This window comes from Danio rerio, chromosome 21 (assembly GCF_052040795.2).
Source record: "Danio rerio strain M-AB ecotype USA chromosome 21, GRCz13ab, whole genome shotgun sequence".
Classification (NCBI taxonomy): Eukaryota; Metazoa; Chordata; class Actinopteri; order Cypriniformes; family Danionidae; genus Danio; species Danio rerio.
This window is the reverse complement of record NC_141041.1, coordinates 36,279,325-36,301,274: the sequence shown is the minus strand read 5'-3', so window position 1 is coordinate 36,301,274 and position 21,950 is coordinate 36,279,325. Positions and strand designations below refer to the sequence as shown.

Sequence of the window (21,950 nt, the reverse complement as noted above, 5' to 3'; positions counted from 1 at the left end):
AGTAGCTCGATAGTGGCCTCTGGTGGATTTATTTGAGAGCAGCAGGCGCGAATGGCACTCAGGAGAGAATTTTGAGATCTGAAAAAGCTTAAACAGCGGCCTCTGGGGCGTATTTGGCGATCTCCAGAAATGTATATAGTAGGAGTACGTAATCATAATGAGCATGGGTTGATTTTAAATCAAGAAAAAAATCAAGGAGAAATTCATGTTCTATACATTGTGACAATTTTTTGTAAGAATCAAAGCCTCTACAAAATGTTAGTTGTTAGTAAAAGAACTGCAGATATTCAGATATTATAGAACCTAGTGGGCAAAAATATTGAGCTTTTTATTTTCAGCTAACCTAAAGAATCAGAATGTTCCAACAATATGGAATGAATCATTTAAAATCAATGACTGTACAACAGTGTGCAACAGTGAACCATTTAGAATGAATCAACATACTATTAAAAATAATACTTTCTATCAATGCGGACCATTTAGAATGAACCAAAGACAATCAGAATTCTCTTAAGAATCATTTATATTGAACCAATTCATTATTAAGAGTCATATTTTCAATGATGTGCGAAAGCTTAGTACTCAGGATTGAAAAAATAATATTAATAATGATAATAATAATTCATTACATTTATGTAGCACTTTTCTGGACACTCAAAGCACTTCACAGATTTTTGGTAGGAATCTCCTCATCCACCACCAGTGTGCAGGAACCACTGGATGTCTGGATGACGTGACAGCAGCAATATTGCACCTACTCTTTTTCGAAGGACATCTTGAATTTTTTACATCTCACTAACACCACTTCCGGCAGCAACCTTGCTTTCCCACGTGGTCTTCCATCCAGGTACTGACAGGGCTCAGCCCAGCTTAGCTTCTGTGGGCGAGCATGCGAGAGTCGCATTAACCAGTTCACAAGAATGTAAATCAGACTTTTGACCACCTATAATGAAAGTGAGGATCATTTAGGATGCAGTGATTCACTACATATGAGACAAAGCAGAGTTCAAATGAGCTTTTTCTTGTCTCAGACAGTGTTTCGATTTGTTGCAGTACTTGTTGGATGAAGTAACTTGTTACTAGTAAAGCTACACATTATTGTAAAAAACTGCTATGTTTAGTCACAGTAGATACTCCTCTGGGTCAGTGCTGACATTCCTTTGAAAATAATTTTAATTCTAAGCCAATGCTTAACCTTTTCCATGACACTGGCCTTTTGTGTTGATGTCCTGGTAATTGGCTCTATTTTTGGTGTCATTCCAGGACTAAGCGCACATTCATAGGTCAACCTAACATATACTTGTGCTTGTTTTCCAAAGTCTTATTTGACTGGAACAGCTTTGGTTTGTCCTCTTTAGTTTATTTCCAGTGTCGTGTTTCTAAATACACGGCATAATGATTTGGAAATAAAGCAGGCGTCTAGTGCACAAACAAAACCAATGACCCATTTTTTTTTTTTTTTTTGCATTGCAGTGCAGTGCAATTGATTGGCTTCTCATTTGCTTGTTATCTTGGCATGTCCATGCATGTTCAAAAAAATACTGAAGTTTATTTGTTATTAAAAATTAACCAGAAGATTAGATGTATTTTTCTTTGTCTGGGAATTCCTCCATTCGAAATCTTCCATATTCTGAACAGGCTGTATTTACATGCATTATACTACAAGTGCTGAAATTGGGAAATAAAATCTGAACGCAACAAAAGAAGAGCGTTTGTTTGAATTACATTATGCATCTGTACAGCCTAATTAGACAGAGCATTAACATTTCTGTGGGTATTGATTTGATACCAAACTGCTGATCCATGGGGGAAAACATATGTTTCTTGTTTCTGTTTAATTAATGTTTTCAGCCAAAAGTGTTGGTTCAGAGAATGAGGTTCACATCTATGAAAAAGGTTTTACAGAATGCCAACCCAGGCTCATTCCGAAAATGTACTGCTATATATTTCTGGAGAGCGCCAAATACGTTTTTTTTTTTTTTTTTTTTCAGTTTTTGTTTTGCGAATCTACAAAAGGCCACTGAGTATGCTTTTTCTGTGAAGTAAAATATAAAATTATGTATGGAAAGCATCGTCGATGCACCTTGATGCACCAAGATATCGAATTGAACCAAATCGATGGCATGATAATCGTAACTGAACCGAACCATGAGACCAGTGTAGGTTTACACCTCTAGTATATAGGGCTACGTTTTCAGAATGAACCTATGTTGTAGAATATAAAGTGAAAATTTCATGTGTTGTGAGCAACACTCGAGCTCCTGACTAAATACTTCCATCTGTCTATGCACTGCATTTGAATGTAAAATACTTTGTCTAAGGAAGTTCTTTCAAGATGCACAGGTTGTCAGGATTGTCATTTAATGAAAAAGTAAATAAAATTACCCATTGGGGGGAAAAATAATAATAAAATTGGGCTTGCAGGGCAAGACAAAAAAATTAAGGCAGAGCTCAAAAGGTACAATAGGGCAGGCTTCCCAAACCAAGTGAGATAAACTGGTGAAACATGAGGAAAATATAAAGCGGGCAAAAATAGGGAAACCAAAGACAGGGCAACTGAATGACTGAAAATGCAGACAACTTGGTAGGAGGAGCTAGATGGGAGAATGAGCCATGTGCTTCACAAATGACTATAGCACAAGGTGCTAGATTAAACACAAAACACAAGTGCAGATTGAGCAGCATGGATGTCTAAGGCCCTGTCCACACAAGCACAAGCAGGCCTATGGGTTGGGAGAGTGGGGGAAGGGGGTGACAAAGGTCCGGATGTCCATCGAAAAAGACTTTAAAGGGTCACGAAACACCAAAACACATTTTTTTTCCTTTCCACTGCACACAACAAGCGACAAACAGGAAGTCATCAATTTCCAATAAAGAGTAGTCCGAGAGCTGCTCGGAGTTCCAATCATCTCCTGTGCGGAAAAGTCGAATCCGATTTGAGCTGCGAATCTGTTGAAATATTCCTGCAACTATACTAGTTTGATATACTAGTTTGTTTGTTTTTTCAGTTATTTTTTGAATTAGAAAATGTTAATATTAAAAAACATTTCTATTTATAAATGAGTAATAAAAAATATGATTTTTTATGTTATTCCCACATTCCCACCAATAAATTTTACTGGTCCATTAGTTTCTAGTATTCATTCCTTTAACCATGGTGAGCACATAGAGAATAAAGGCTTTTGCTTTTGCACTACTTTATTTTGGACTTGAGAACAGCTTCTCTCCCATGGTGTGCGGCATAACTGAAATTTCTATGCGACTGCCACAAGGGGGCGGCTTAAGACTAAGCGGAATCCTCTTGCTTTGGTGTGACTTCAACTTATCTGTTTTGTTCAGTGCAAACTATTTGTTTTTATGAGTGCAACATCCAACTGTGCAAGAAAACACAATTTGTGTGAAAGTATTGTTCACGAAAAACTTTATTGTTTACAAATAGAGAAAACTTTTTACAATTTCATTCTAAATCTTAGACCTTGTTCTTAAAACAAAAAATGGCCAATAAAAAGGTGTGAAGAACCTAAAGCAGCCCATATTCAAATTAATTTAAATGCTAATTTGGCTAGTATTCATGAATTTTCTAATTTACTGTTTTTTTTTACAAGAGAGGCTGGAAAAATGTGTTGCTTTACTTGATTTTCATTATTATGTTTTAATTTTTAACTATTCAAATGGCCAAATTCTCACAGAGAAAGTAGAACTGAGGACCTAATAAAAGACAATAGGCTAGTTAAACATTAAAAACAGATTCCTTTTTTTGTAATGATGTAATGTGATGGATCTTTAGTGCTTTGGACTGTCGGAATTTCATTGCATTGATGTAGACATGAATAAGTGAATGAAGATAATTGCTATGTTATTTTCCTGTGAAATAATGTTTTTAAAGGTGAAGGCTAATATTTCTTGTGTGGTTAATTACAGTATATAAAAATGAAAATGTGTTTGTTTTTAATTATCGAGTGGCTGTCTAACTAATGATGTAATGTGATTGACTGTGGGATAAAAGGGTGGAATGAGAGGATTTTTTCACACACTGAGGAAAACATTGTGCCGAAATGTCTGTGATTTGGATCACAGAAGAATGTAAAATATAAGCTATACAAAGAAATTAGTTAAAGAGTGCGAATCATGACCTTCTGAATAATATTATTGACAAAGATTAACGCACCAAAAATATTTTAAAAACGCGAGTGCGCAGTGCAAACTTCGTTACGTAACTGATATATGCTAAAACCTTTAGATAATTTTCTCTTTTTCTGTAAATTGTCTTACCAATAGTATGATTCCTTTACAGACAGAACTACGATTAAAGTTAGCAAACTATACAATGCATTTGCAGTTTGGTCAAGTCTACTTCATCTAATGCTTTTCATGTTCACAATGTCAAATTATTAGTAAGAAACTACATTAAATGATGACTGTGCAGAGAAATTAACAAATCATTCAAACTGATTTGTAAACTAATGCAGACCAAAATCTTCAGATCTGAATCATAAACTGACACAGCATGGAATAAATGCATTTCTTAGCTCACATTGCATTGAAGTAAAGAGAGGAATACCACCTTGTATAATGAAGTACAAGAGCAACATGTTTTTGGGGCCGGAGACCATGGATTGGTATCATTTGCATAATACTGAGAATTATTCTTCTTCAAAGTGCAAGCCAAAGTGAATTGGTACAGTAATTTTTTTAGGCTGGCATGGTTTTGGGTTCTCTTTCACCTCTCACTATCCCTCGCTCGAGCAGTTTTGGCACTGGAAGAGGCTGAGAGACTGAGAGACATGTCTGAGTGCCACCCAATCTGAACATGAAAGCTTTTGGAGTTGAGAGAGTGTTTGTGCCGTGTATTAAGTGACAGGAGAGAGAATGTACTGAATGAAATGAGAAACACACTGCCATTGTTTTTCCACATTCTAGAACTATTTCCCTATTCAGTAATGGGCCAAATAACGATATTAATCTGCAGTCTAAACAATATACCATGGGCAGTTTAGTTTCTATGGCTTATTGAATGTTCTATTTCAATGTTGTTTTTTAAATATGGTTAAAGTGAAGTGCTGAATGTTTGGACCAAGTTGGTATATTCAAATATTCCCTAAAGGCACAGTATGTAGGATTGACCAGGAATTGCGGTCCAAATTCAAAATATTGGATAGGGGTTTTTTTTCACCCAGCCCCCTGACATGATGCACATGCAGGTTGCCAGATTGACAACACCAACTGATAGCAAGCATGCCTTAAGTTTGAGCCTTGCACTGTAAGCTGATCAGCTAATGTTTACATTTGTAAAATTTGAATTGTTTACAAAATAAAAAAACACATCACATGCTTTTTTTAAATAACTCTGAATCTGTGTCTCATTTCGGAGGCTGCTATTGTCCTCCCAGAGACCTTCATGACTAAAATGAAATAAGAGGTGTTTTTTCACCAAGGCAACCCAGTAAAGTTCTTTTAGGGCAAGTCATTTCACTTTGCAGCCATCTTTGAAATGTCTCTTGGATGGTATGCACGGGCATAATCATTAAATTCTCCAAAATTGCTTGCCAAGCTTACGATTAAATTTCATATTAGGAATCACCAATGAAATTATACAACAAATGTGTCTTTAGTTTCATTTCTAAACGTTTGGATCACACAAGATCTGCAGAAACTCATGTCTGATCAGAGCCCCTCCTCCAGAGAATGCTCAGCCAATCAGCGACCGCTGATTGGCTGCTGTAGTAAAAGGCGGGACTTCATTTAATACTATACAAGTAACATGTTCTGTGTATTCTGGAGTCTTTGACCCAGTGTGCTGAGATATAATTGGGCAAATTGTCAGTGGGCGGAGTTACACAGAATCAAAGCATAGACAGATATTCAGATTAGGACAGACAGATTAACACTTTTAGAAAATAACAGACTTTTGAAGATAAACAAGTTTGTTAACTTCGCATGCTTCCTAAATATCTGCAGACATATTAGCTTATTTTTATGATTTAGGAAAGTGAAAATTAACACAGCACCATCAATATGATATATAGAAGTTTGTAGGTAACAAATAAAAAAATAAAATAAAAATAAATCAAATCTTCATTCATTATGATTTTGCCCCTGTAAATGATCGTCTTGTGAATATTGTGTTGCTTTTGTTTGGTCAGGTTCTCCTCTGGGTGGTCTTGCTGCACTGGAGTTTTTACCCCAACATGTGAAGAAGAAAATCAACTCGCGAGCACGCAGAGAGACGTATGAAGATGAAATCTTTAACATCGAGGTTCTTCTGGGGGTCGATTGCTCCGTGGTGATGTTTCATGGCAGAGAGCACATCCAGAAGTACCTTCTGACCCTCATGAACATTGTAAGTTTTTCTAAATATTTTGCAATGAATTTGCACTAGATTCTCATTTGCATATGTACACATTGTCATATGTCATGATGACTTCACATTACCAAAACAACTTAACTTGTCATAAATCTTTCATAAACATGATTGTCCTGAGCCCATTATAACTGTCATATTTTTCTGATCACCTTTTTTAGTGGAACATACTTCTCACTAAATGTATCAATACCTTGTCAAAAAATATTATAGTGTAATTATATTATGACATTTTAGTGTCAAATTCAATTAGTAGATTCAGTGTAGTTGAGGTCAAGAACAATTGTAGTAACTCTGTGTAATGCGTGATAGTCATGTTTATGACATATTTAAGTAATGTTGTTTTAGTAAAGTGATGTGAGTTGGTAAACGAAAACAGGTTATGATGTATTTGTCTGTCATGTTGTTATAACAAAGATATCTCAAACAATGTCACCTTCACAATTAAAATTACACAACTTAGCTAACTACAATTAAGGACAGATATCTCATTCACATTCATAATGTGTCATATCATGATTATAAAGGTCTCATGGCAGTCTTTTGAACACCCTCCTCTAGTAAAGTTTACCCTCTTTATTCAGGTCTGTGCAGATAAAACTCTTTTTTAAATATATAATCCTACAAAGCTATTATAATCAGAGTATGTGCCATACATGGAACGGATCAATGAACGAGATGCATCATTTACATTTAGTCACTTAGTCCAAAGCAATTTCCTAATGAGCATCTTACATTTCACCAGAGTTGTGTGTTACAGCACACTAGCAGCAGAAACAAATACAGTGCAAAAGTAGATCTTTAATATTCTCTTCACACTAAAAAAAAAAAGTATTTTCTCTAGAATTTTTTACTGTAGAGGAAATTATTTGTTAACAAAATTATTCATCTATGTATCAAAGTCTGTAACTAAATTGTGCATTAGCTAGAGGACAAGTAATTTAGCTTCAGAAACGTATTGGTTCTGTTTAAACCAATCAACACTTGATATTTAACACTTGGGTGTTAAAAGCTGATCCAAACTTCCATCCGTCTCCCTGACAACTGTTCTGTGTCAAGAAATTACATTCACATCCCTGACAATGTTTCCTACCTGAAAGATTGATGTACTTGAGACCCTCGACAAGACCAGACTAGTAATGAACTTCCCACCAAACCCACACAACTAATCATTTTCTGCCTTTTCCTCCAATTTTATTATTTATCTTTTTGTCATGTAGTCCATTTGAACAAACATAAAAAGGCTATGTGTAGGAATTTCAATGAATTGTTATTGTAAATGTCTAATCATTTAAACAAAACTTGAATTGTGTTGATGAAGTTTGGATGTTTGTTATCAGAATAACTTACAATGATATTTCTAATTACTTTTACTGCTAGTCATGAAAGCAAAAGGTTGTTTTGGGGCATTGAATCATGTTTAAAATTGTATGTGATTCATGTGCAATTAGGGATAGATCTCATTAAGGTTTTAACAGTATTACTACTTTCATAGATACCACTTATCGGTTTGGTTATCTTTCTTGGTTTATTGGCCTCGTTGCAGTTGAAAAATATGCTCTTTTAGTTGCAAAATGCAGTCAAATAATCAGAAAATGTTTATGATTTTATAAACACATTCGCATAAATGAGTCACCGGTGTTTTGGGAGTCAACAACATAAAAATAAGCAGATTTTAAAAATAATTTCTTAATAAGAAAAGTTTATTATTAGGGTATTTACAGGCTATTTTTGTAAATACAGTAATGTAAAAGCATGTCTAATGTTTAAGATTTATTTAGGCTACTGCAGAAAAAAATACTCTTTTCATTAAAACCGAATGTGTGTGTATAATAAACTATTAATATTAAAATTAATCTAATTTAGAGAGACCTTATGGGATTGACTGCTAGCATAACGATGTGGATGATGTACCTTTAGCTAGTCAGTCGAAAACTTTTTATTTGCCTTTCTGCAGTTAATGCAAGAATCTTCCACTGGATTTCATCACATTAAGTTGTTAAATGTGATATTTCATTCATCTTCTCTTCATCTAACAGGTCCTTTTAATTTATTACGTGTTCTCAGGTAATGTGTTTTGCCTGAGAGCAAAGATAAGTTAATAAATTAATTTATTTAACCGCTTACACTGATTCTGCACATTTGACTGAGTGCTTGCCTTTATTGTATACACTTATTGTATGTCATACTTTTACAATGTCCATTATTGAATATTAAAACTGATATTAAGCAAAAGAGACAGCGTACAGTATGTTTCGTATTTTTCGAAGAAAATGAGGCAACTATGTTTTAGGCTCCGTTTTTATAAATTTGCATACAGTAAAAATGACGGTCATATAATTTGTAGCTACATAATGCCTCAACATTTTTGGTGTCTGTTAAGTTAAATAGGAAGTTCCTTATATAATGTTTTCATTTTATTAAGATACAACATAGCCATATGTACAACATAGCCTAATGTACAATGTAAAAAAAGTTATTAAATTGATGGTATTTGGAGCATAAAAATTCTTTATTTTTTTTAAACTGAAGATACCTAAGTTCAATGATTTGGTTAAATTTTAAACAGCACAATTTATGTTTAAAGCTAGGAATAAATTCCAAAATGCATACAAAAGTTTTTTGAAGATTGACAAAGGGATATAATCTGAGAGAAGAACAAGATTCTAGGAGGTTAAAAACAAGGCCAACTTTAAAAGGTTGTGCATGTCTGTATGTAGTGTAAAATTATGGAACAGTCTAGAACAGATTTTCAAACAATGTCAGGATATTAATACATTCAAAAAGTTGTATAAATATATAACATTAAAGAAATATAATGATGATTGAAAAATATTAAATTAAGAAAAAATATGATAAATTTTTCACTTATTGGCTGTTAGTAATACTATGTATGTATTATTTTTTTAAGTGTATGTTATAAAAAAAATGCACAAATGGAATCAAACATATGCCAAAAGGATCAAATATGTCTCAAGCAAAGCTCATGTGTGTCATATAAAAAAAAGAGATAAGTAAAAGAAGAAATAAGTTGAAGAGATAGACGAATGATGTGTATGATAGTGGGGTGGGAAAATAATAAGCTTGTGCTTCATCTTGCTCCATTTTCGACCATGTTGAAATGTGTTTTTTGTTAAAGAATTTTTATGTAGGAAATTTCTGTTCAAAAATAAATAAATCAAATCAAATCAGGGTGTCATGAATGATGTTATAAAGTTGACTACTCTGTTCCCTTTAAAGATTAACCCGACATGTCCTCGGAAGTTTGTTTTCCATATCAAACTTGCGAAGTCTGAACTTACAAGGAATTGATGCAAGACTGAACTTTGTGCACTTAATGTTAAGGAAAAGCCCCAATCAGATAGGCGAAGATCTGCGGCCATTCCTGTGTTTTCAGATGTTTATGGTTTCCTCTATCCACACTGACATTGAGCAGCAGCCTCCTTTTAAAATGAAAACAGCCTCTCCAGCATTTTCAAAATGCTCCGTTTTAGGGCTCAAAAACTTTGGGGTAGTATGGACGGAAGGCGTAACCGTAGCAAAACATACGCATTTGAAAACTAAAATGTATTAGTGTAAATGGGGCCTGATATTATGCAGTACCTGAAAATAGTCCACAACTAGGTAACAGTGCTGCATAATATCATTTTGCCTGCTACAGCCAACTGTTTAGCTCTAATATCATTATAGTGCCCCTTGTGGCAATTGTAGTAGTGCATTTGCATGCAAAACCAAAAAATAATAATAATAATTATAATATTTTTTTGTCTAAAAAAAAAGATATCAACTAGGGCTTCTCGACTATGGGAAAAATCAAAGTCATGATTATTTTGGTCATAATTGTAATTACAATTATTCAAAATGATTATCATTTAAAGTCAAAATAATTTGGCCTTCTGTAAATATTTATTTATATTTTTATATATTATTTTATATTTCTCAAAGATGTTTAACAGATTCAGGAATTTTTCATAGTATTTTCTATAATATTTGTAGCAGTGCTCGTAGCAGTGCGATATGGCTGTATATCAGCACTAGTGCGGAGGCTGCCCCCCACCAGTGCTGATATACAGCCATATCGCACTGCTACGAGTTTGATATTGCGTTTTACAACAGTTCAATGGCACAATCATGTATATAAATAAGAAAATCAAATAAGAGTCTAAAAACCCCTTTTTATTAGCAACTACTTTCTTCTGCCATTTATTCACATCTGATGCTGGCGTCAGAACAGCAGAAACCGTTACTAATTCACCAACGTCACTTTAGAGCTAGTGTTTGAATGACTTTCCATAGCGTAATGTATAAAGAGATTACAAAACAGCTGATTTTGCTCACACTTTAAGATTATAAGGCTGAACGCGACATGAAATGCCCTCCATCTACAGAGATATCTTCTTAGTGTTACAGTCTACATTATTTCTCTTTTGCAATCGGGATTTCACAATAATTAACCCCGAAAAAAGCAACGCAATCACTACCATACTTCTGTTGTGTTTGTGATAAGGAAAAACGTTTTTAAGTTTCCCCGCCATGTCTTTATATTATGAGCATTTATTTTACCACAGTATATTCAATGGAGCTTCTAGCCTGCCGATTCTGACAGGCACGTGCGAGTAAACGGCTATTTGTGTCATTTTACGCTTGAGCAACTTAATGAATGCCAAAGTCTATTTAACTGATTGTATTTGTCAGGGTTCTGCCACTCTGGTCTTGGAAATTCTTGTTTTGGTGGCAGAGCTCTGACACTAGCTGTGTCTGGTCCTGTTTCTGTCATTGTGTGTCTTTGTGTGCGCTCGCCGTCGTGAGTGTACACAGAGTGTGCACGCTCCCGCTTGATGCGGGCGCGTTGGCTTTGCGTGTCTCAGACGCGCGCGCTCTTGTACTCGTGTTTGTGTTTTTGTCTGTCTGCAGCGTGGTGTTTCATTTCCAGCGTCTCAGTCTAGTTGGTTTCGGTTTTGGTCAGCGCTGGGATGAAGCATGCATGCTGCGTGTGTGAGTGCACGGTGAGTGTTTTCAGTCATCGTGTGCTCGTGTCTTGCGTCTGTCAAAGCACGTGGCTACGTGTTTACATTGTGGTCACGTGCTTTTGTCGTGTGCTTCAGTGTTGTGCTTGTCTTGTCATGAACATGCGGTTTAATAAGTTCTCTCATTGGCTGCATGTTCTTGTCCTGTTTTATGTGAGCGCATGGCTTGTGTTGTCTCTCTGTGTCATGCACTCTCCCGTCTATTGTCTAGTCTCACCCTCCTTGTTAACTCATTATTTTTTGTCATGTTCACCTGTTTGTGTCAATTTACTTTTGCTTTAAAATCCCCTCATGTTTTCAGTCCTGTGCTAGTTCGACGTCTAAACTCCCCATGTGTTCCTGCTCTTGTCATGCCAGCCAAGTTTGTTTGTTAGTGTCATAGTAATGTTTTTCCCCCTCGGGGTGGTTTTTGTTCTTCTTTTGTTTTATTTTTAATATCAATAAATTATCCTGTTTGCACTTGAGTCCTCGCTCCCTCATCCTTCCTGAACCCTGACAGTATTTTAATTACATTACAACATCGATGCTGTAAAAGTAATGGTATAAAATGGAAAAAAAAACTCATAACAGGTCATCGGAAGTTTATCAGTATGGGAACAACACTAGCTCGGCATATACCTTATAACACTGTTGAGAACCGGGATAGTATGCAGCAGGTTTTGGGCGGCTACTGCAATCGGGTTTTGTACCAAAGTTGGCAACCCGGGGGTGTTTACAGTCTCTACCAAAGAGGGGGGTGGGTGAAATTATGGGAGTTTTCCGGGACAAATTATAAACAGGATGGTTGCGGGAGACTGGGCTGAATTACGGGATACTCCCAGGATAAAACGGGTGTGTTGGCAGATATGCTTACCAGTTTAATAATGATTTGAACAGCTATAGTTAGAAATCAGACTGTTATAATCTTCTAAGTGTTAGGGCTTGTTATACGGTTCTGTCGCTATCTTGTGGATAGAAAACATCAACTGTCTTTGGTCTCTACTATGGCAGGCTAATGGCCGAGCTCTCTCAGAAATTGTAAATATTTTAAAATAGGCCCTATTCTTATAAATAAACTGCATAGATGCAATCTAGAACAGCTACATTCTCGGTTAAAAAGCCTCAAAAGTACATTTGGTGTCTAACAGCAGTAATATTTGTCAAACTGTAGTGTCTCACTGCTTGTTGCTGGCTGTCTGTGGGCGAAGTAATAGACAAAGGGTAAAGATGCTGTCAGATACTGTCTTTTGATCCTCATCTAACATTCGTTTGTTTAGTACACAAATGAGGGTTAATATGAATAATCACTAAACATCACGTGTTGACACAAATTTGCATGTATTTGAACATTAATGCGCTCACATTAAGATGACTTTAAATGTGTGTGCTCTGCTCGTATCTGAGGCTGAGCGCACACACACAACAGCATGCACTCGTTGCGCTTTTAAAAACATGAATGATTTGACTATACATCAATGAATGATGCACAGCCCATGCTGCGAACGTTACAGTACAGTACATACTTTTAGTTATGTTCACGTGAAACTGAGCTTTGCAGAAAAACAAATGTGTACAATTGGAAAGGGCGGTAAATGATGCAATAATCGTTTCATTTAGATTAATGTTCTTTCATAATCGTTAGATGCCAAAATCGCAACCGAATCTGAATTTTCGATTAATTGCACAGCCCTAATATCGGCATAAAATGTGTCTTTCTACCAATTCTGAAGCTCTTGCAACTCTGGTATTCCTCCATCCTTGTGATTCCCTCATTGGCGGGTCATTTTGGTTTGCATGGTGGTTCCATTGCTAAGCAGAAGACAACCTCTGATGGAAGACCTTGCTGCATTATTAATTTAGTCCTAATGATTTTCTGGCACTTTGGCCTCTTACACGTCAATTAGCTACCTGCCAGCTACAAGCAGAGATCAGGACTAATAAAATACTGACAGGGTCCTGGAGAGGGCCAGAGACAGCCAGTGCTAATGAGAGACTCACTGCTAAGGTGATTAGCAGTGTATGTGTGTGTGTGGGAGAGAAGAGAATGAAACAAGAGAGTATGGGCTGATAATAGTCATTTATGTGCCTGGGTTACAGAGCTGTCATTACTGAATGCTGACACATGGTTTCAGGTGGGAACAAGGTTACCTGGCACTGTTTCTTGGAGACTGATATTATACCATTTCTGTTTATGATAACAATGATAATGAACTGTTACTTCAACATACAAGTCAAGGCAATTTTTTTATATAGCATATTTTATACACAAAGGTAATTCAAAGTGCTTTACATAAACAAATATAACAGAAACAAGATAATAAAAATGATTAAAAGAATTAAAAATGATTAAAACAGATATAAAAAAAAACTTGTTAAAATGTGTTAAATAGGTTATTAAGGAATGAAAAAGAAAGGAAAGACATTATAGTGTGATCTGTCGGATGTAGCACAGTGCTTATTCAGTAAAGGCACAGCTAAACAGATTTGTTTTCAGTCTTGATTTGACTGTGCCTAATGTTGGAGCACATCTGATCATTATCTGGAACTGAATCCAGCAGTGGACGCGTAATAGCTGAAGGTGGATTCACCTGCTTTGATTGAACTTTTGGAATTTTGAATTTATTTTATCTAAGTGATCGGTTAGGTTTGTTTACAGTGAGCATATCTGCAATGTATTGAGGTCCTAGGCCATTTAGTGATTTATGGACAAGTAATAATACTTTAAATCTATTCTGAATGTAACTGTGAGCCAGTGTAAAGACCTGAGGACAGGTGTGATGTGCTCGGATATTCTGGTTCTGGCCAGAATCCTGGCAGAAGCATTCTGGATGAGCTTCAACTGTCTGATTGGGAAGGCCAAGGAGGAGGCCGTTACAGTAATCCACCCTGCTGCTGATAAAAGCATGAACAAGTTTCTCTAAGTCTTCACTTGAAATAAAGCATCTAATTCTTGCAGTATTTTTGAGATTATATTATGCTGATTTACTTACTGCTTCAAATTCAGATCTGACTCCAGAATCACACCAAGATTCTTGACCTTATTTTTTTGTTGTTTGACCATTAGAGCCAAGGCATGCATTCACCTTGAGAACCTCATCTCTGTTTCCAAACGCAATGACTTCAGTTTTCTCTTTGTTTAATTGAAGAAAGTTTTGGCACATACAACTGTTCATTTCATCAATGCACTGGCAGAGAGTGTCAGTGGGGCTGAAGTCATTAGGCAGTAAGGCTATGTAGATCTGAGTGTCATCAGCATAGCTGTGGTAGGAGATTTGGTTTACAATAGAATAGGCTCTGCTTATAAATGTATGCATTATATGAACTAAAATAAAATGTTTTTACTGTGTTTTAATAAGACACACACACAAAAAAATATTGTAGCAATAGTTTATATACTAGACAAAGTTTATATACTTATACTTTGCCGCTATGTTTTAAACCCCTGGGCTTTATTTGTTTATTAAGCATTCATTTGTTTGATCTAATTGGCTACTTCAAGTATAGCAATTGATTAATCAAATAATCACAATTAAATCTATAGGACAAATCACTCTCAAAAGAAAAAAAAAAGCCAGAGAAAACACAGACTGTGATTAAAACAATATCCAAATTTAGGAGGTAGACTAGAAGTTGTAGTGCCTCCACAAAATATTTATATTGTAATGTGTTTGTTTTTTTCCCAGTGGTTGCAAATCAATTAATTAATCAATCAAAAACCTACTCAAAAGCCATTTATGACACAGCTATTCATTTTTTCATTTCATTCAAATGGCTGATTCATTCACAAATTGTAATGTAAAGGTAATAGTAAATGGATTAGTATTCATTTAAAAGTAGAAGTTGTTGCACACACAGACACTCATTAAAGTTTACAGTACTTTCATCAACAAACTAAGTGTTATATGTGTATACAAACTATGTGTATTCTGTGTATTTATGTGTTTAAGTGTTGAATCTGTTCAGGTGTTCTAGTTTTTTATTTTTTTTTTCTTAATGGCCTCTAGTCAAGCTGTCATCCATTTGTCAATTACTCCTTTTTTACACACCTTGAGTCTCAGCACCTCCTTATAGATTTCTTCCCAGGCTGCCCCCAGGGTGTTCTGTAAATGAATGGAGACAAGACAGGTGTGAGCATAATAAAACTGTTCCTCTTCTTTTAAACTGGAAATTAATTTAGTGGTAAAAGTTTGAAAGTACGTACAATCTTAGTAAGTTGCAGGTTAATTAAATTTGGGCCCTTTTAAGACATTATTTATGCACATCTTTTCCTATTTCCAATTAACAATATTTGCATTTACCTTTACACATTTGTCAGAGGCATTGGAACATGATTTATAGTCTATGAAAGGCACACATTCTATCAAGACATGTTCGGGGATTAAACCCATCATTGTTGTGCTACTATAACTCAATGCTCTACCAATCGAGTTATACCAATCCCAAAGTTTTACACCAAAAACATCTGGGTTGTCTGAGAAATATATATATATTTAGAAATCTTAAAAGATTTATACAATCATTGGCTAAAAACGATCTAAAATACTTTTTTCATTGTTAACATGTTCATCGACAGCCAATCAGTGGTCATTGCAATAACATTTTCATTCCAATGAAATTTTGGCAGTGAGTGTCAGAAGATTTCAGGCACTTTTCTGCAGTGTGACTTCGTGTACGTTTAGCGTGATCAAAACAAAACAAAAACAAAAAGGTGCGGATCCAAGTGCAGATATTTATTTACAGTGCAACAAACAAGGTGATCAAAATACAAAGTAACAAACAAGCGACAAAACTAGAAACTAAAACAGAGACAAGGCTCAGAAACAATAACTGTACAAACTAGACTTTAGCAAAAAATTCAAAAACAAGATCAAGAAACTCGGTAGCAAGACTTACTAGAACTGGGGACAAGGAAGACAAGGAAGACAAAGTAGACAAACGACGCGATGCAAAACAGAGGTGAAATGGTTGTATAAATAGTCCAGATAATCAACGGTAACACAGAACAGATGAGATGACGGGTCAGTGTAAGTGTTCCGGTGTATGCGCGTGGTATGTATGGGATTGTAGTCTTTCTGGGACGCTGTAGTGCTAACTGAGTCCTGATGCACTACAGCGCCCTCAGGTGGTCACTGATAGATGTGACACTTCGACTATGACAACTAATAGAAGCGCAGAACCAAAATGACTTAAATAAGCACTTCAAAGCATCAAACTATATAATATACATTCTATATAACTATATATTATACTGTAATTCATGGGTGTCAAACTCGTTTTCACTGAGGGCCACTTCAGCATTATGGCTGCCCTCAAAGTGTTGGTTATAACTGTACGACAGTATAGGCTATATGTTACTTATGTTACTACTTCTTAATAATGTTAAATAATTTTCTCTTTATTTTATTATAACATTAAAGTACATGCAGGATGCTTGTAGAAAAATGATCAGCTCTTCTGGGATATCTTGAACTTGCACAGAAAATGCGATTGAAGTGATTTCTTTACATTTGCAGCAAAGGCTTGCTGTTACACCCAGTCTTCCTTGTGTGTTTTGTTTTCATAAGGTGACCTTCCCCATGTGCTCCTTTGTTCCCGTTCCCACCATTTGTTAATGTTCATCTGTGTCACCTATGTTCATACACTGTATGTAATCATTGTAATCATCTCCAGTGTATCTAAGTCCCTGTGTTTAGTCATTCGTTGTCTGGAATTCTCTCCATTGATATCTCGTTTGTTGTTTGTCTTCCCCCCTTGTCCTTCCAGTGTTCTTCTTTGTGAGCATTTATAATAAATCAACGTATTTAATAATCTTGCCTTCCTCAAGTGATCTCGGGGCATTACATATGCGCATTTTGCATCATTCACTCATTGCATTGACTTTCCATATAATCTACTCACATATGTGCTCGCAATATAAAAGGATATGGTGGGATGCATTTGACCTGCAGCGTTTGAGTTTGACACATTTGCTCTAATTGAATTAATCCATTTTGTGTTTCTTGTGTTGTAGATTTTCCACTCGCTTATCATTGACTTAAATTGCATTGCTCTTGGTCATACCTGTCAACACTGGGATGTGAAAATAGGGCATAACACAACCCCACACCACACCTTATCCTCTTTCAAAAAAACTACAAAAAACATGTCCTATGTTGCTGTTGGTTACACAAACCCAGGGGTGCATTCGTGCCGGAACAAATTATCTTCAAATTATACCTCATTTTACCGATCCCCCACTTTTCACGTTCTTCCGCGAATCTCCAACCCTCTTCACCTCTCTTTCCTCTGATAACTTACCGGATCCGTGACTCCTATCTGTTCGGGATCTTGCAATTTACAAGTTAAGAACTGCACAAACCTACACCTATCAAATTCTCAAACTTGATACAATGACAAGAGCTGCGCCGAAAGGAGTGCTTAAACTTAGTGCAAATTTGATAACAAGGGGTCCTCCTTTTGGTTTGGTGATTTATGCGTATAGAGAGTGTCAGCTCTGTGCAAATTTACTGCCATTTCCTTTAGCCCTTTTCACACATGCATACCTTTCCGTAAATTACTGGCAGTTTTCCAGAAAGGTCTGTGTGTGTGAACAGGCCCTTTTTGAAATACCGGTAAATTCGTTACGGGTATTTTCCGGAAAGAGAAGTTGTAACATTACCCGTAATTTGCCGTAATGCTTCGCTGTGTGAACGCACAAGGAAGATTGCCGGAAAGAGCGCGTTCACGTCTAGAACGCACTGACGTGAGACGTCAACTTTAGCCAATCAGAACATGCGCGGTTTATGAAAATAAAAGCTTGTGAATATATGTAGTGATAATTGGATTTATCAGATATTAAAATCAATATTTAGGTATTGATATTAATATTGATATTTTTGCCCCACGTGGGGGCACCAGTTAATGTAGAAATAACAGATAAATAACTCCTTTTAAACGGGGCACCAGACAGCTTTCCTCTGTCAAAATAACTAACAATAAAATGTTGTTAATTAAATTATACAAATGAGGAGTTTATTATCTGGCCAAATCTGAAGAATAATGAGATTGTTTGACTTGTAGAGCCTTTTTCTGTATTATCAACACAAGGAAGGCAAAATTGTAATAAATGTGTATTTATTAACAAAATAGTAATGAAGGGTGACTACAATTACTAAATGTACAATAAATGAAGTGCATAGGCGAGTGATGAGGGTGATTAGGTTAAAGTAAAACTTATTCTACAATAAAAAAGAACTGAGGAAGTTTTTTGTTATTAATGAATACCAGTTATAAACATCTAATTCATTAGAATATTTTATACTAACACACACTGCCAAGGTCTCATTTTGAGGGTTGGAAAGTGGAATATTTACGTTTCTGCCTTTGATGCAGTGGCTGGAAGAAGTTGGATCTTCTTGCAGATCTTAAAGCATGAAGTGAGCAGACTTGGCTTTCTTGAGCCAAGAGAGGAAGAAATCTGTAGTTTCGGGAACACACAGACTGGAGGTTTCTGGAAGTGGTGGTTCGATGTCGGGAACACGCCGACGTCTTTATCCTTGAGCGTAGAAATCTGTATCTTCTGGAACACGCAGAAATTGGAGATATCTGGAGGTGGTGAACTGATGTCGAGGAAACGCCGACGTCTTTGTCCTTAAGCGTAGAAATCTGTATCTTCTGGAACACGAAAAAATTGGAGATTTCTGGAGGTGGTGGTCTGATGTCAGAGACACACCAACGTCTTTGTCCTTGAGCGTAGAAATCTGTATCTTCAGGAACACGCAGAAATTATAGGTGGTGGTTCAATGTTGGGGACACACCGACGTCTTTTCCTTGAAGGTAGAGTTCCTGGAAATCTGGGACACGCAGATTTCTAGAGGTGGTGGTCTTGAAGCTTTGGTTTCAGGAAAAAGCACTGTGAATCCAATTACAAAATCCTTGCTGGAATACCCAACAAAAGTTCTGATACCACTCTGTGTAACTACCACTTTTCTGCGCCACTCATTAGGACAGAACCCCTTCAACCACCATGAACCACACTTTTACCACACATTTTGACCACCTTTCGACCACACACACTTTCTCTTTGTTTAAGAGAATGTCTTTAATACTTTCTCTGGAAGGCGGGATTGAAGGATGTCACCTTTCAAATCCAGCATTGTTATTGGATGATCCTGTCAGTTGGTCACTGAGAGGTGTCATCCAAAATGTGGTCTGCATTTGCATATTCAGTGTCCACCGATTAACTATTTTAATATTTAAGAGTCTTAAATATGTTCCTATGCATAATTCACCTTCCAAACCACATCTAATTTATCCAAGGCATTATTTGCAATCTATAGAGTCTAAACATCACTATGTAATGTTGATCTTTACCCAAGCATTCATATATAAACCTTAATAAGCAAAGTTTCATACAGTGGAGTATTTCAAGCAGTGCATATACATGATTATTTGAATATACAGGTTTATGAAGTGAAATATTCCATTTGTGTCTCTTTTGTGAAATGTAAGTTTCCTGATCCACGTTTCTCTCTGCGTTTGAGACGATGTTGAATGTAAATTGGATCAAGAAGCTCTTAGATAAACAAAAGACAGATGGTCACTGTCTCAATTGCCACTTTCTGATGAGCTTAAGAAAAGGGTCAGAGTTTAGTGTTACATGTAACTCTGCAGCATTTGTTTATATTGGAAATTAATTTCTACAGGTTAATTTCCACAAGTTCCTGGCTTTACTGCTGATCACTACATATATTTCCAGACACATTTAGCTGCTAGATGTCAGTCAGATAACGTTTCTATGTTACTTCTTAATGCCAACTGTGGAAAAACTATCAATAAAATACTTATGACAAGCAGTTGTTTGTTTACCTTCAAGCTCTGACGCGTGTGCCCGTAAAGCAGCTGGTGAGCACCAGCACATTCACAAATTGTGTACATCTCGACATGCGAAAGTGTTTCTCAATATGTTTTCATCAAAGTTGTTCACAATACTGATCCATCCACAGTTTGTAATGTCGTTTAGAGCTCATTTCTGGTTATTGATGTCAGAATTTACCGGTATTTTGGAATGAATGTGTGAACGGTCTTTTCCGGAAAAATTCCGTAACGTCCTCGCCTGTGTGAACAACACTTTTTTGAATTTACCAGTAAAGTCGTTCCTGAAATTTTACTGCATATTTACCGGTATGTGAAAGAGGCTATTGAAAGATTAAAAATATGGAAAAAATATGGTATGATAACGGAATAGAATAGAAAAACAACAGGAGGGCCGATAGGAATGGCTCTTGCTAGATTGTGTTGGTTATTATGTAAAGGAGCGGCTGTTCTTCAATTAACATGTCAACTGATCACTTGTACAACCTTTTACCCGTCTATGTGCTTTTAAATAACGCTCTCATGATGATTTGCCCTGATTGGTAAATATGGCCTTTTTATTCTTTTGTTTATTTGTTGCCCACTAGCACTTATACATACTTTACAGCCAATTATCACAATGCATTTATATGTTTTCTGTGAGTCTCTGAAAATCAGCTGTATTCATATTTACTCTATATCTTGTTGAAATCACTTATGGTGTAGTATATGATAGCTGTCTTCTGCTTATCACAAAGCCAATGACATGTTTTCACGCTGGTTCACTGTGCTTTAAGGTCTCTGAAACCCTCCACCTCCCCCAGCTCCACCTGTCTAGAGGATTTATGTCTTGCATTTTCTGAAATAAAAGTGACATATTTAATTTATTTATATTTTTTTTATCATCTAAGACATGCTTAGACTTAAATTTTAAAGCTTGGGTCCAAAGTTGATATGATAGAATCTTCAACTTTATTCAATTCATCTTTTTTATATAGTGCTCTTACAATAGATTGTGTCAAAGCAGCTTAACATAGTTCAAGTTCTAGTGCAGGGGTGTCCACACCCGGTCCTGGAGGGCCAGTGTCCTTGAGAGTTTAGCTCCAACCCTAATCAAACACACCTGAACCAGCTAATCAAGATCTTACTAGATATAATAAAAACCTTCTGGCAGGTGTGCTGAAGCAAGTTGGGACTAAACTCAGCAGGACACCGGCTTAGGAGTTTGGACATCCCTGTTCTAGTGAATTCAATCTGTGTCAGTCCAGTTTTTAGAGTTATAATGACCATTTCTCCTCTGGAAAATTTCTTGTGCAGAGCTGCAGTCTAGGTTCTGGAGGCTGGTGAACGCTGGCCATCCTTCAGGGAGAAGCTGCACAATGTCATGCATTAATTACCACTTAAATAAAGTGATAGGTCTTTAATCTAGTTTTTAACTGTTACAGTGTGTCTGAGCCTCAGAGTTTGTACACTCTCAAAAATCAAGGTATGTTAGCTGTCACTGGGGTGGTACCTCTTTGAAAGGTACAAATTTGTACCTAAAAGGTCCATAATAATACCTCAAGGGTACATATTAGTACCTAAACATTTTAAGAGGAAGACTTTTGTACTTTTTAGGTACTAATATGTACCATTTTCATTACTACTTTTTAAAAATGTTCTAAATCCTGGACTAAATGTGAACGAGCATGCAGAGTAGTCACAGAGCGCTTCTACAGAATACAAAAACACATACCTGAACACATGTCTGG

The 21,950-nt window shown here is 36.1% G+C and overlaps 1 protein-coding gene and 1 long non-coding RNA gene across 3 annotated transcripts in view; both read left to right on the top strand.

Moving 5' to 3' along the window:
* adamts2a (ADAM metallopeptidase with thrombospondin type 1 motif, 2a) overlaps positions 1-21,950 on the top strand; it is a 172,449-nt gene that overhangs the window by 95,258 nt on the left and 55,241 nt on the right. For both annotated transcript variants that reach the window (XR_015520379.1, XM_087301409.1), the window contains exon 4: positions 6,144-6,340. Coding sequence is in view for 1 of the 2 variants with exons in the window: in XM_087301409.1 (XP_087157535.1) it covers positions 6,144-6,340 (197 nt within the window). In the remaining variant the exon portion in view is untranslated. The remainder of the gene's footprint in view (positions 1-6,143; positions 6,341-21,950) is intronic.
* On the top strand, positions 15,340-20,588 carry LOC147838904 (uncharacterized). The gene is made up of 3 exons (XR_015520484.1): positions 15,340-18,957; positions 19,053-20,007; positions 20,248-20,588. It is a non-coding gene; the product is annotated as an uncharacterized LOC147838904 (long non-coding RNA).